At 34.2% G+C, this 15,069-nt stretch overlaps 1 protein-coding gene across 2 annotated transcripts in view; it reads left to right on the plus strand.

The window, feature by feature from the left end:
• LOC150093090 (uncharacterized) overlaps window positions 1-15,069 on the plus strand; it is a 217,207-nt gene that overhangs the window by 166,346 nt on the left and 35,792 nt on the right. For both annotated transcript variants that reach the window (XM_090413726.1, XM_090413725.1), the window contains exons 11-12: window positions 11,851-11,918; window positions 14,527-14,661. In XM_090413726.1, coding sequence (XP_090269852.1) covers window positions 11,851-11,918; window positions 14,527-14,661 — 203 coding nt within the window. The remainder of the gene's footprint in view (window positions 1-11,850; window positions 11,919-14,526; window positions 14,662-15,069) is intronic.

Raw genomic sequence — 15,069 nt, forward strand, 5'->3', positions numbered from 1 at the left:
CTTTTATAGGATTGATGCAGTGAAAATGTTTCAGCACCTTGCTAGAGGGAGCAGAAGAAAAGGTCATCCCTGAAAGTTGGGTAAGAGTGTGGTTAGCAAGGGCATGAGAACTATTTTTCACTTGGAGAGTGTGAATGAACAGAATGGGCTGCCTGAGTCAGTTGTGGGTGCTCAGTCTGTTAATAGTTTCAAGGAGAGGTATGATAGATATTGTGTTGACTCTATTGTGTTAACTCTATTGTGTTAACTCTATCATTATTATTGCCTGTGCAATAATAATGATAGAGTTAATGGTCTCATTGGGAAAAGGAAACCACTGCTACTTAAAGGTTCTTTAACACAGTTGAACTTCTCCAAGAGGAAAAAAAACTTGAAACATTCTTCAGCTTTCAGGAGGCCTGAAAAATTAAATAACTGTATAAAAAATAAAAAAAATTTTAATTTTGCTAAAAAGCAATATTTGATAAAATAGTCCTATATAATAGTTTTCACATGTAATTATGTGATTGGTTCAAGTAAATATTGTAATTCAAAACAAATTTCATTTTATATATATACACGTATTACCCAATACCTAAGAGAAAAATCTTATCTTCTTCGCTGTTTTGATTTCTCTCTACTAGGTCACTTCTGATTGCATCATTCCACCCACTCAGATCTTGCTCTTCTGCTTCTTGGATTTTGTATCAAAAACCTGTTTTTTTGCTAGCCTTTTCATTCTGTTCTGTTTTCCATTCTGTTTAAGTGACCATATCACCTCAGATTTGCTCTTGTCATGCATTCTTGTTAACAAGAATGTTATGTTATGTTTTCTTTTATAACTAGAACTGTGAAATTTGTATAATTATCCAATTATACTTGTGCTAGAGTTAAATTATTTTATAAATATTTTCTTATATATCATAAGACATTGAGGGTGAGCAAAGAACAACAGTAAGGAATTTGAAAAATAGAACAGTGGAGTTCATGTGCCAAATTTGAAACCCTTTGCATCATTGTTGAGAGTTTGTCTTTTGCAGAGGGTGACAGATTGTGACGGATCTTTGCTACTCATTGAGAAATACCTTTGATGTATGGTATTCCGATCTCATAGGAGTGGTTTCATTTTCTGTTCATAGGATTTGGTGTCTAGGACTATTACTATGGTGTTCCCTGGTGGAGTTCTTCTTCTCTTGGATATTGTCTTGGAGTCATGTTAACTATTTTGTTGACTTCAGTTTTTTTTTTCCATTGAAGTCTTCATATATTTAATGCTTTTTCTTTTATTGTGAGCCTACTTGCTCTTGATTTCTTTTGTCTGATCTTCCATTCAAGCATTTAACAAATGTTTCATTTCTTCCAGTTCTTATCTAATGGATTTTGTTGCACTAGTTATTGTTCCTGCTACAAAACTTGCTTTTGTTTTCTTGGCATTTTTTCTTAATTGTTTGTGGTGTTGCCTCATTTATGCCTATAGTGCACGATATTGCATGTTCTTTCATTTTGTTCAGATTGTTTCAGAATTTCCTACTTTTCCTTTATTGATCCTATTCTTTTTCTATCTCCACTAAAATTTCATTGTCGGTGTGCTTCTTTTACAAATTTTCACTTGGTTTATTAATTTCTTTTTTAGGAATAATACAAAGTTAGCAATAATATCAACAAAATATGAGAAGATAGGCTCTCACATAAATCAGTGTGCCTTAGTCATCCAATTATATTCTCCAATAGTTGTGGCATCTTCTGTCATATTATCCTCCCATCTAGTTCATGGTCTTCCTCTAGATCTATTACCCTCTGGGTTAGAGAGAGAGAGAGAGAGAGAGAGGGAGGGAGACTTTCTTTACTGGTCTTAGGTCTTCCATTCTTATTAAATGTCCAGCCCATTGCAGGCAACCAATTTTTATGAATGTAATAATATTTGGTTCCCTAAACAAATCACACAGTTCATTATTATACCTTATTTTCCATTCATTATTCACTTTAACTGTTCCATATATTGTTCATAGTATTTTTCTTCTGAAAATACTTAATCTTCTTATATCCTGTTTGTTCATGCTCCATGTTTCCAATGCATACACTGTCGTGGACTTTTAAGACATAAAATCAAGAGTATTAACTCTCCAAAGTAAAATTAGGATTTATAAAACCTTAATTTGGCCTATATTAATGTTTTATAAATCCTAATTTTACTTTGTAGAGTTAATAGTCTTGATTTTATGTTTTAAAATGTCCACGATAACATACATCTATTTGCTACAGATATATTCTTTTTCTAATCTCAAGGCTTGTATCATGACTGATCATGGAACTCTAAATATATAAAGTTTTCCACATGTTCAAATTTATAATTTCCAATTGTTATATAGCCTAATAAATTCATGTTATTATTATTGGGAATTGAAACCATGTATTTTGTCTTTTTTTCATTAATCTTTAGGCCCATTCTTTTTGTTGAGTTTTCCAGGGAGATGAATGCCTCTACCAAGGCCTTCTGTGTTCTAGCAATAATATCGAGGTCATTAGTGTATGCCAAGACCTGGACTGATATATAATAAATCGTATTTGTTCTCTGCATTCCGGAGTCCCTAAAATCCCTCTCTAATGCTATATTAAACAACAGGCAAGCTAATGCATCTCCTTGCATTAGACCATTTGTTGTTTCAAATTCTTCTTACAAATCAGATTGAATTTTAATATGACATATAGTGGATTTCATTGTCATCTGGACTATACGAATTAGTTTAGTTGGAATGTTCAGTTCCATCAGTGCCAAAAATAACTATTGCCTGTCAACAGTGTCATATACAGATTTAAAGTCTATAAATAAATGAGTAGTTACATTGTGTTCACATGTTTCTTTGCAATATTTGTTGCAGCATGAATATTTGCTCTGTTGTTGACTTGTTTGGTCGAAATCCACATTGATAGCTTCCTATTTCTTTTTTCAGTATATTTGGACAGTCTATTATATAAGATATTAGAGAAGACTTTATATATTGTATTTAAAAGGCTAATCCCTCTATAATTAGCACATTCTAAGGGGGGGGTCTCTTTTTTTAATATTGGCCATATGACACTGGTAGACCAGTCTTTCAGGAGACTAAGATTGTTTCTTTAGATAAAAGATTTTTAAAATGTCTCTGCTATCTGAGCAATGTATTTTCTTTATCATTTATTATATCACCATTTTCATTTCTGCATATTGTCAGTTTAGGCTTAAATTCTTTTCTAGTTTTATTTATTTCTCCATAAAACATCTTGACTTAGTTCTTAAATGCTCCAGCTCTTCCATATTATGGTTTACATAATCCCTCTTTTTTTTCTTCTATGTACCTTTTTTTCCCTTGCTTCACAAACTTGTCAAGAGCAGCTCCTGTAAAATTCTTTTAATGCATCCTGATATAACATTTATTATTTTCTTCTGTAACTATTTTACATTCCTCATCATACCAATTATCTACTTCCTTTTTATTTTCTTTTATACCTAGTATCTGTTGTGCTAACTCCTTAATCCCAGTTACTAGGCAAGACCATCTGCCTTCAATGGTTGACTGTCCATTTAAGTCAGAATTCTTCAAATATTCATGTAGCTTATTTGCATATTAAGATGCAATTTTAGGCTCCTTAAGTTTGTCACAGTCAAATTTTTGTACTTTAGTGCCTTACACTATTCTAGTGTTAACGCCTCTATATGTTCTTATGTCCATCAGGTCGGAGACTTGTCTCTTGTCAATTAGGACATGGTCTATCTGGTTAAAATATAATTTATTTGGTGAGCTCCATGCTGCTAGATGTATATCTTTTGTTTGAACAAAGTGGATCCTATTACCATATTTCTAGAGGCAGCAAAGTTAATAAGGCATTCTCCGTTATCATTAGTTATGTTGTGTAGTCCATTCATACCTATAATAGGATAATATTCATTTTCTTTTCCTATTTATGCATCTCTAATGATGATTTTTATATCATATCTTGGACATTTATCATATAACTTGGCCAGAGCATCATAAAAACTATCTTTTTCATTTTTGTCTTTTTCTTCAGTAGGTGTGTGTATATTAATGATACTATAGTTAAAAAAAAAAATCTTCCTCTTATTCTTAACCAGCAAAGTCTTTCACTTATTGCTTTGAAGTTTAAAACAAGGTGTTTAACCCTCTTGTTAACAATAAAGCCTACTCCTAACTTATGTTCCTTTTTTGGCAGCTATAAAATAGTGTACAATCCTTTTTTTCAATAATACCTTCCCCTTTCCATCTTATTTCCTGTAAACAGATGATGTCTATACTGTAAGGTTTAAGTTCATCTAGGACCATCATCAAGGCTTTTTGTATATACAATGATAAAACATTCCAAGTTCCAATAATCATATCCTTAATTCATTTAACAGGTTTTTGTCCTTTAATCAGTCCGGCTTTTACTTCTGTGGATTTCCTAACAAGGTTTTATTTTACGGGATGGAGTTGTCAGCACCAAGCCCAACCCCCAACCTGGAGAACCAGGCCTCCATATTTATGACTCCTAAAGTCAGGTTGGTCTGACTGTATCTCCAGACACTGGGTGTTCATTTGACCGCCTTTTACGATGCATATGAACTCACAGTGGGGCTATTCTAATTCCCAGTCACCATATGGGTTCTGTCCATATGGTGACTGGGAATACGTTGACAAAATAACCTTTCATGGGCAGGAGCTACATAAATCCAAAAATCTACCTATCAGTATCTCTGGAGTGGTAGTAAAGACTTTGGAAAAATTAATTAGAGCTCGTATAAAGAAATGGGTTGACACAGAATCTGTTCTTTGCAACGAACAGCATGGGGGGTTTACTAAGAGAAGTTCATGTTGGAGCAACTTATTCACATTTTGTAATGTTACATCGCTGACTTAGGCAAGGGGGACCAGGATTTTTCTAAGGCTTTTGACAGAATACAGCATGTGATTGGATTATAAAATATTGGCATGGATCAAGGATCTTAGAATTGATTGTCTCATCAGGGGATGTTATTGTAAGTGAGGTGTTGTGGCCAGCCATATGAGAACTTTTGTGAGAAAGAGATATATGTGAAGTTAAGGTTGGTGATTATGACAAGCTCAGGAGGCAGCTTGCAACTAATAGTATCATGGAATGAAGAATTGGAAGGAAAGGAAAAGAGATCAGTGCTGCTTGGGACCTGTTCAGGAACAGTCTAGCAGAGGCAATGTCTAAATACATTCCCAAGATCAAGAGGTCAAATAAGGTGGGTGTGAAATGGATGAAGGAATAGGTGAAGCATGCAGTTTGGAAGAAGGCATTATGGAAGCAATATGACTGGTGGTAATAGTCAGTTGCATGAGGAGTACAAAGAGCAAGCAAGCGAGATAATTTACTTGGTGAGGACAGTATGAGCAGCAGTTAGCTAATGAGGCCAATAGGGAGTTTTTTTTTATATGTAGCAGTAGAAGAAAGAAAGAGTGATCATGGAAAGATGTTACTGGTTGGAGAGAATGGTAGAATGATAACCACTGAAAAGTGTATATTAGAGATGTTAAATGAGATGTTCGTAAAGTTATTTCATCCTTGTGAAAGTAAAATCGGACAGAACTTGAGCAGTAAGAAGGGAGGAATAGTCACTGATGAGAAAATGAGTAAACTTGGTGTCTTGATGATGTATCACCACATCTTCAGGGAATTTTTCAGGTTATAAACAACATCTTTGACTTGGATCTTAGATTTGCCCAAGTTCCAAATGAGTGGAAGGAGAGCAAAATTTCGCCTCATAAAGGGAGTGAAAAGACTATGACTTTGAATTACAGACCAATCTGTTTATCTGGAGTTCTGGTAAAGGTGTTAGAGAGGACTAGGATTCAGAATTGAGTTGATGACCACAACAACATTCTCTTTGATGGACAGCATGGTTGATTAAAGGAAAGTCATGTTTTAACAATCTACTTACTATAACAAAGTAACAGGTGGTATATTTAGATTTTGCTAGGGCCTTTGATAGATCACCACATGACAAGCTAGTCATTAAACTGGAACAGACAGGGTTGGATATAGATTAGTCATTGGATTGTAAATTGCTATTTGATAGGTATCAGAAAGTTGTGTATGGGAGAGTGATATCCCAGAGTAGAAAAGTCACCAGTGGTGTACCCCAGAGTCTGTTTTGGGTCCATTACTGTTTATTTTGTATGCAAGAGAAAGGCTTGAGTGGTGATATACAGTTGTTTGCAGATAATGCAGACTATGAAGAGTACAGCGAATGTCGTTGCCTTGCAAGGGGACTTGAATAGACTTTCTGAATGGGCAAATGAATTGGACTACCAGTTCAACATAGCATAGTGTAGGGTTTTAAAGTTTGGGACTCATGGATAGGATGCAGAGTATAAGGGTGGGGATATCTTAGAGGAAGGAGTAGATGAGGGACCTGGAGCTGTTAGTGTACAAGGATCTGAAATTTCAGGGATATTTTGCTAAAATTTTGAGGGCAGTGCAGTGCATTAGGAATGATGTGGAGAACGCTAACATGTAGGAGTAAGGCTGTTATGTTTCCATTGTATAAGGCTTTGATCAGACCACACATGGATTACTGTGCACAGATTTGGTCACTGGGTTTTCAAAAGGATGAAGAGATGATTGACTAAGGTAGTTCTGGTCTCTGAAATATAGAGAAGGATGAGTGGGGGACATGATCGAGAATTATGTTGGTAAGGGTTTATTACTGGATTAGTCTGGATCAGATTTTTCACAGGTGGAGAAAAGGGGGAGAACAAGAAGCCATCCCTGGAAGCTGTATAAGGAGGGTGTGAACAAAGAAGAGAGGAATAGGTTTTTTGTGCAGAGTTGTGGGTGGTTGGAATGCATTGCCTGGAATTGTGATGAGAGTGGAGACGATAAATGCATTCAAACCACAGTATGATGAGCTGTGTGTGTGTGTGTGTGTGTGTGTGTGAGTGATGGAGGACCTCCTGCGATGAGTTATTAGACTCCATGGAGGTCTAATAATAAGAGGATGCTGACTGGCAGATATCAAAAAAGTGGTATATGGGGAATGAGTTGTCAAGATTTCAGGTAACCAGTGGTGTACCACAAGGATCAGTCCTTGGTCCATTGCTATTTAATCTGTACATTAATGACATTGGGAAGGATTTGACAGGTGACATATAGCTATTTTTTTGATGATGCAAAGATAGGCAGGGTAGTTAGGAATGTGACTGATATGCAGTACTTGCAGAATGGTTTGAATAGGCTGGAATTGTATCTGAAAATGACTGTCAGTTCAATGTTAGTAAATGTAAGGTTATGCACTTTGGTGTGATTAGATATCCAATGTATAATTATATTGATGAGATTATGCTCGAAGAAATTGATCAGGCTAGGTATCTTCCAAGTTTTAGTAGATAGGAAGTTGAAGATACCTAGCCTGATCAATTTCTTTGAGCATAATCCCATCAAGATTGCAAATACAACTCAGAGGGTAATTGAATGCTGAAGTGAACCTTGACATATAAAGATAAGGAAATCATTTTGCCTCTTTACAAGGCCTTGATAAGACCTCACTTGGACTATTGTGCACAGGTCTGGTTTCTATGGTGATTCTGATACAGTGGAGAGAGTGCAACAGAATGTTAAAAATGACATCAGGATTATGAGTCGAAAGGATGGGGAAAGGACAAGAGAGAGGCATCCCTAGAATTTGAGAATGAATATTGTCATGAAGGGGATGAGAGCTAGATTTTTCTCTCATGGAGCGATTCATAATTGGAATGGATGGCAATTGGATATTGTGTGCATGTGCAAGTAGTGTGAATAAATTCAAGAACAAGTATGATAGCCAGTGCAGGTAGTGTCCTCAATAAATCCCTTACTTCCTGGAAGGTCTCTTAATAATAAATTTACATTGTTACTAACTCCCTATTACCAAATTCATATATTCTTCATGGTCTGTGCTATGGTCGGATCTTATATTTAGGTCTTTTAAATGCATAGTCCACTTAAATCTTTGCCTTTCTCTGACAAAGATGTCATCAGATGCTTGTTGAGTTCTTTGTAATATCTTCATTTTCAATTTCATTGGTTTTCATTCTTTTCATTGGTTCGATGAAAATTTTGTAAATTTAAGCGAAACCATACCACAGGAACATCGACTAACAAAGTGTATAGTAAAATCTGTCAATTGACATCTGTTCACTCTCCTAATTTTACTCTGAATTCTCATTTCTGGCCTTGTCTTTGATTAACACTGTCTTATATTGTTGGTTTGTTCAGCCAATTTCCCTCTCTGATTCCATATAAATTTATTCATCTAAACCAGGGGTCGCCAAAGTTATTTGCCCGTCGACCCCTTCAAGAGTTTCTTGACTTTTTATCGACCCCCTATATTTTACTATTACGTAATTATAATAGGACAAGCAAAAAAAAGACGCTTATGTGAGTTTTTAGATTGTTTATTTTATAGTTAGTGTTTATTGTATGTATAATATAGTATATATTATTATATTACTATTACTATCACTAGTAATATCACTGGTATTACTAGTGATGTTAATAAACCACTGGTATTACTACCAGCACTGCTCAACTCTTCAACATAGAGAAGTTTAGTTCGTGAATGAATAATGATTGAATTATAATATGTATGTTGATGAATTTTCGAACATTAACGCTCGCTTGTATGTTGATGCGCAAAAATGAGACTGGGATCGAATACTTGTAAGTATCAGTAAATAAGAACCATGCACGTGTTGCAATCTCGCTCCCACTGCGCCGGCCGGCAGGAACCACTAACATCCGTTTATTGGTAAATACGTCATTTTGGCCTACTTGATTGGCCTCGGGAACTATTTTCATGACCTTACTCCATCTTACAGGTCCTATTCATGGACCTGTAAGATGGAGGTACTGATCCCACGATTCACTCTTAATTGCATTGTCATTACCTCCATGTCTTTTGTCATGGAGGTAATCCAAGTTAGCCGAATTAAATATTACCCATACAATGATTTCTTATATTTTTCTGTCGACCCCTTTGGCGACCACTGATCTAAACTAAAAATTGTTCCTAAATAGCTGAAATATTTACTTGATCACTGGGTTCACTGTAGAATGCAATTGTTTTTGTTGTTCCTGCATGTTTTCATAGTTTATGAGATTGGCAATAAAAAATAAAAAAAAAGTCTGGTATTTACTTTAGTCTTGAAGATTTATAATGGATTTTGCTGAGTATAAAACAGTCTGCATAAATAGTTGAGATGAATACCAGTTTTGATATGAAGTTTAATGTCACTTCATAATTTGATTTATATACATGCATGCTTACTTCACACGTGATTCTACATAGAACATTCTAAGTACTGGTACTGTATTTCATATATGCAATGATATACCACTTTTTGACTATAAAAATATAAAATTTCTGCCTGTCATAGTAAAAGCTATCTATGTTGTAGAAAGTATTTCTACTTGGTTACCAAACTATATTATACTTGGCAAGAAATTTATATTGTTTTAATCCTTTACCCAAGCATTAGCAAACAGTTTGTATCTGAAGTATCTTCACGACTAGTCTACCTGTGTATAGAAGCTGTTGACTTCACTTGTCTCAGTGTCCTATAATGCAAAAACATTATAGGAAGAGTACCCAGAGGTTTTGACCTTTGTTGAGGTTTTATCAAGATAGAAGTTAAATCAATGCAGAAGTCATGTTTTCTCAGGTACAATTAGTAAAGTGGTGTATCAGTATCACCATTTTGTTACAAAAAGATTGACACCATTCTGGGTAGGGATACTGAGGCAGTTGATATGAAGTCAACTGGTCTACCTGTGTATAGAAGCTGTTGACTTCACTTGTCTCAGTATCCTATAATGCAAAAACGTTATAGGAAGAGTACCCAGAGGTTTGACCTTTATTGAGGTTTTATCAAGATAGAAGTTAAATCAATGCAGAAGTCATGTTTTCTCAGATACAACTAGTAAAATGGTGTATCACCATTTTGTTAAAAAAAAGATTGCCACCAGTCTGAGTAGGGTTACTGAGGCAGTTGATATGAAGTCAACTGCCTCTATACACAAGTCGACTAATTGTGAAGATACTTCATGAAAAAACTTGGTTTTGATGAATTATCTTCACTTATCATTTTAATAATATGGTGATATACCATTTTGATACGTGTATGTGGAAAATATGACTTCTGCATTGATTTAACTCTTGGTATCTCCTAGGTCCAGGTCTCCCATTTATAACACCTTAGTAGTGCTTCAAACTGCCTGAGTAGTAGTGACCTTTCCCAGCAATTTTGGGATACTGAAGCAATTGATGTGAAGTCAAGTCTATATGCAAGTAGGACTAGTTGTAAAGATGCTTTGCTTGCAAACTTTGCTTATGCTTGGGATAAGAATTAAACCAAAATATTAACTGTCAAGTATAATATAAAAAAACTTTGAAAAGCCAAACGGCTATTTTTCTGGCGACCTTAATTAAAATTAAGGGGATAAAAATCCCTTGTTTTGCAGCCAGTAAGCAAAACTCTAAGATTGAGAACTACGATCTATGAGTTTCATGCTGAAGAACTATCTGCAAATCCAAGTGTAAGTGACCACTTGGTAGTACAACACCAAGGCAACTCGAAGCAAAGGTGGAGCAAGCTCCCTCACTATTACTGATGAGACCTCAAAAAAGGTTGAAACCGGTCTGGGTAGTGGCCTCTCCTCATAATGTAATGACAGTATTACATCTCCTAGGAGCTGTGTTTTTACATTATGAAAAAATATCAAGGATAGTGGGGGAGCTTGCTCCACCTTTGCTTCGAGTTGCCTTGGTGTTGTACTACCAAGTGGTCACTTACGCTTGGATTTGCCGATAGTTCTTCGGCATGAAACTCATAGATCGTAGTTCTCAATCTTAGAGTTTTGCTTACTGGCAGTAAAACAACAAGGGATTTTTATCCCCTTAATTTTATAAAAAAAACTTTCTAAGTGCAGCTACTGTATAATATCAGGTTTATATTCATTTACATAATTAAGAAAGCTGCTATACTAAAACTTCTTGACAGAGAACAAAGGCCAGTTTTCAAGGTAGCAGTGCCAACAGAAAAGTTAGATTTGACCATAAGAATTGTAGTCAAATTTGTTACCTTTTTTGTTGTTGTTGTTGTCACAAAAAATATATAAGTTTGATTGAGCATGAAATCAGAATTCTTATGTTCTTAACTAGAACATTTCATTCTGATTTTTATGATATCAAAAAGCTTTGAATCCAAGAATGTTACTCATGTACAGCACAAGTGTTAAATGATTGATTATAATCATGATTACTATACTAATAGTTTTCATTTAATTAATGAATTAATGTGATGTTCAACAGCAGCACTTCCATGACATTGTCATGAGGATGAAGCATTTTCTTTTGATTGGAAACACATTCTATGTATAAGATTAGCTGAAGATTTTTTTTTTTTTTTTAAGTAGTAAGGACTGCCTCCCCCTCCATTCCTGGAATCTTGTAAAACTGGCCTGAGAATATATACGCAATTAAGACATATGCCAATCTCATAGATTTATTAATATCCTGATTAATTAAATTCATCAGGATAATTTATTATCCTTTCAAAATGGAAATGTACAAATATTTTACTGTAAGTATATCTTTGTATATAAATCACATATCATTAATATGTTTTTGTTAATCATCTAAAGAACATTTTTTTTTATGTATAACAAAGTTTCAGCAATCTACTTTTATATACACTGTGAAATTAATAGGTCCATCAAGTTATCTTCTCTCTACCCCACAGTGTTGAGGGATAGAAGGAAGATAATATATTATTCACCATACTTATAAAAGGACTATTACAGGTTGTATATAGCATTTGTTTGCTTGCTTTATAGTGGGAGCAGCGGTATCTGGAAGAAAGCACAATGCGCCAAATTGCTGTTGATGCTGCATCAGTACCCAAGTAAGTTTGTGGTTTGTGTTTGTTCCCCCCCCCCCCCCCAACTTTTATCAGTTCAGAAAACCTACAGAGCTGTCTTCATTAAAATTATGATTAAGATAATAAAATAGTTATCAAATATGTTAAATGACAAAGTTGGGATATTGCACTTATTTTTCTTCTGTTTAGTGGTTAGTTTTTTGCCTTTTGTGCAGAATCACTCATATTTGTTTGCTGGATATGACTACTTGTTACAAGGGTTAAAAAAAAATGCTTGCATGTTCAAATTCTGAAATTACTAGATACCTGTAGAAATTTATTCAGGCTGTCCCATCAAAAAAAAAAATTTTAAAAAAAAGTTACAGTAACAGATAAATGGGAATCAATTTCATTTCAAGTTAAGTGACATGAATTCTAGAAATTTCAGAGTGAAAAATTGTTACTTGTGGTTCTGTTGAAGGGCCCACTAAGATTACATACAAAAATTCAGTGTGTTCAGAAGGAAATCCTGTTCTGTGCTGTTTAGCAGTTGTTCTTTAAGCTACCTATCAGTAGCTATTGTACTTTCTGTATTGCAGTAGTTATCTACAAACTTTATCTGCCTTGATATTCTTTATGGAAAACAGATGATGTTTTAGATATGCACTGATTAAAGTTCTGATTTAAAATTGCAAACCCAGATTTTGTCATTAACAGCAATTTGCTTCAAAAAAAAAAGTATCTCCTTCAGCATTATATATAACCTGGATAAAAATCAGTTAGATCAATTCATTTCATGTGCATTTTTCTGCAGGATTTCTGCTAAAATTGTAAACCAGGCTCCTTTTTTACAATTTTATTAAAGTAATTCCTTGTCCATTAATCAACCTGGCTTCACGTTACCTATAAGACACAGACAAATAGCTCTTCTTCATCTTTGTTAATGTTTAATCAACCTACCTTTACCAGACCAGTTTCTCCCTCTTAATTCTATTCATTCTGGTTTATCTCACACCTGCTTTTATTATTTAACCAGGTTCTGGAATGTTAAAATATCATCCTAATATTACTCTTTTGGGGTTCACCAGATTTCCATCTCCATTTATTTATAAAAAAAAAAAAAAAAAAAAGAAAGAAAAGTTCCTCATTGCTACTTCTATTTTTCATTAATTCATATAACATTTTCTCATTTCCATTAATATCTTCCTCCAACTTATGAAGAAAAGGTAAAAAGCTGGACTGTACATTCAACCCAGCTTTTTATCTTTTTTTCATTAACTATTTCCTTTCCATGCTTGTTCTCTCAATATAAAAAAACTGATGATCACTTGATGTAGTCTTATTTTTGCCAGTGTGGTTGCCCAAGTGGTTAGCATATCTGCTGTCAAGCAGATCATGGGTTCATATCTCAATGTGGGCATAGATGTTTGTGATTGTCTTAAGATGGGAGATGAATTTCATCACCCACTGTGAGACCACCACCTCACTTATTGTGCAGACCTTGAAGTGACTTGAAAAAGTTACATGTTTGGTCTCTAGAGTAGAGTTTCCAGACTATGTATAAATAAAAATGAAATAAAATTAATAAAAATGGGGGGCAAAATAATAATCCTTAGCACACCCACCCACAGTACAAATGCACTAGATGTTTTGGGCAGCGGAGGCTTTTATGGGTGGAAGCCATGTTTTAAAAAAAAATCCCTGAACTTTCAGCAGCCACAGCCTTCTTCCTTTTTTCTTAATATGTTTGTTTTTCATACATACATTTAACATTAGCTATAAGAAGCATGTCATGGACTTGCCCTCCTTGCTCCATTGCATGTCATGAAATATATAATTTTTGCTCACCTTCTCTGTACCCTGTAATTCTGTGGCTTTGTAATTCATTTCTTTGAATGAATCCAAGTATCTCTACTTCTATTGACTTCTTACCATGTGCATTAGAATCTCCTGAGATGATTGTGCTCTTTTCTTGGATTCTTCTAAGGGGTCCACAAATGTTTTTTTTTGTTATGGTGCACAAACCTAAATCAAGTCTGTTTTCCATTACATAAAGCTTCATATACATTAATGATAGAACTTGCATCATTTTTTGATTGGTTTTCAGTCCCTTTCAAAAACAAAAATAATAATATATATATATATACACACACACACACACACACACACACACACACACACACACACACACACACACACACACACACACACACACACTTTTAAATTCTTCTTTCCTCTCCATAATATCTACCAGTTCCTCAACTTTACATGTAAGCATCAATGCGTTTTTAATTCCTGTTCCCATTCTATTTGATCAAGTAGATATGCTTCTGCTCTTTGACTAAAATATTGTGAATTTGTCCATTGAGGGCATGATATATATATATATATATATATATATATATATATATATTATTGTTTTCAGATGATAAATAAAATTTATCAACTGGCATGAGACTACCATATACAAATGTGGTGATATCTAAAGTAGGATTTCCCGATTATCTTAACCTTTATTGCTTTAATGATACTATGGTTAATGGTAAATTCTGCAGGTATAGTAGATATTTTACATGTTAAGCAGCATGTGTGTTTTATGAATTGATGCATACTACCTTGTTCTGTAATAATTTTATATATTAATTTTAAATAGAGATGCCAAAATTGCAGCTCTTGAAAAAACTTCTCAAGAAAGTGAAAAACTAATAGCTCAGGCAAGAACTGAGAAGCTAAGGCATATGGATGAATTATATGCGGCTCAAAGAAAATGTGCTGAACTAGAGGGAAAGTAAGTATAATTATTGTTTGCAAGTTTTTTTATATAATTCAACTGTAAAGTTTATCTTGTTTTTTCCTCCCCTCAAGTTCCAAATTTTTGCTTTATCCTGATGAAATTAATAATTAACTGCTGACAAAATGTTATACTTTTCTAATAATAGTGTGGTAAACATTATAACATTATGAAATATGTAGCATCAAGTTTAGTACTTCTTGTAATAAAAATTTTTATTCTGTTGTGCAGATACTTATATGTTGCTGCTAATAGTAATAAACTGACTTTAGTCGGTCCAAGCGAATAGCATCTTTGCTCTCTGATCAGTAATCTTTTTTTTTTTTTTTTTTTTTTTTTTGAAGGCTTGAACTATTCTTTAAAAAGTACCATGTTTGGTCGCAGGAGCAGGATTATAAAAAGCAG

Source organism: Typopeltis vanoorti, chromosome 24, assembly GCF_054136105.1.
Source record: "Typopeltis vanoorti isolate ZY-2024b chromosome 24, IOZ_Tvanoo_1.0, whole genome shotgun sequence".
Classification (NCBI taxonomy): domain Eukaryota; kingdom Metazoa; phylum Arthropoda; class Arachnida; order Uropygi; family Thelyphonidae; genus Typopeltis; species Typopeltis vanoorti.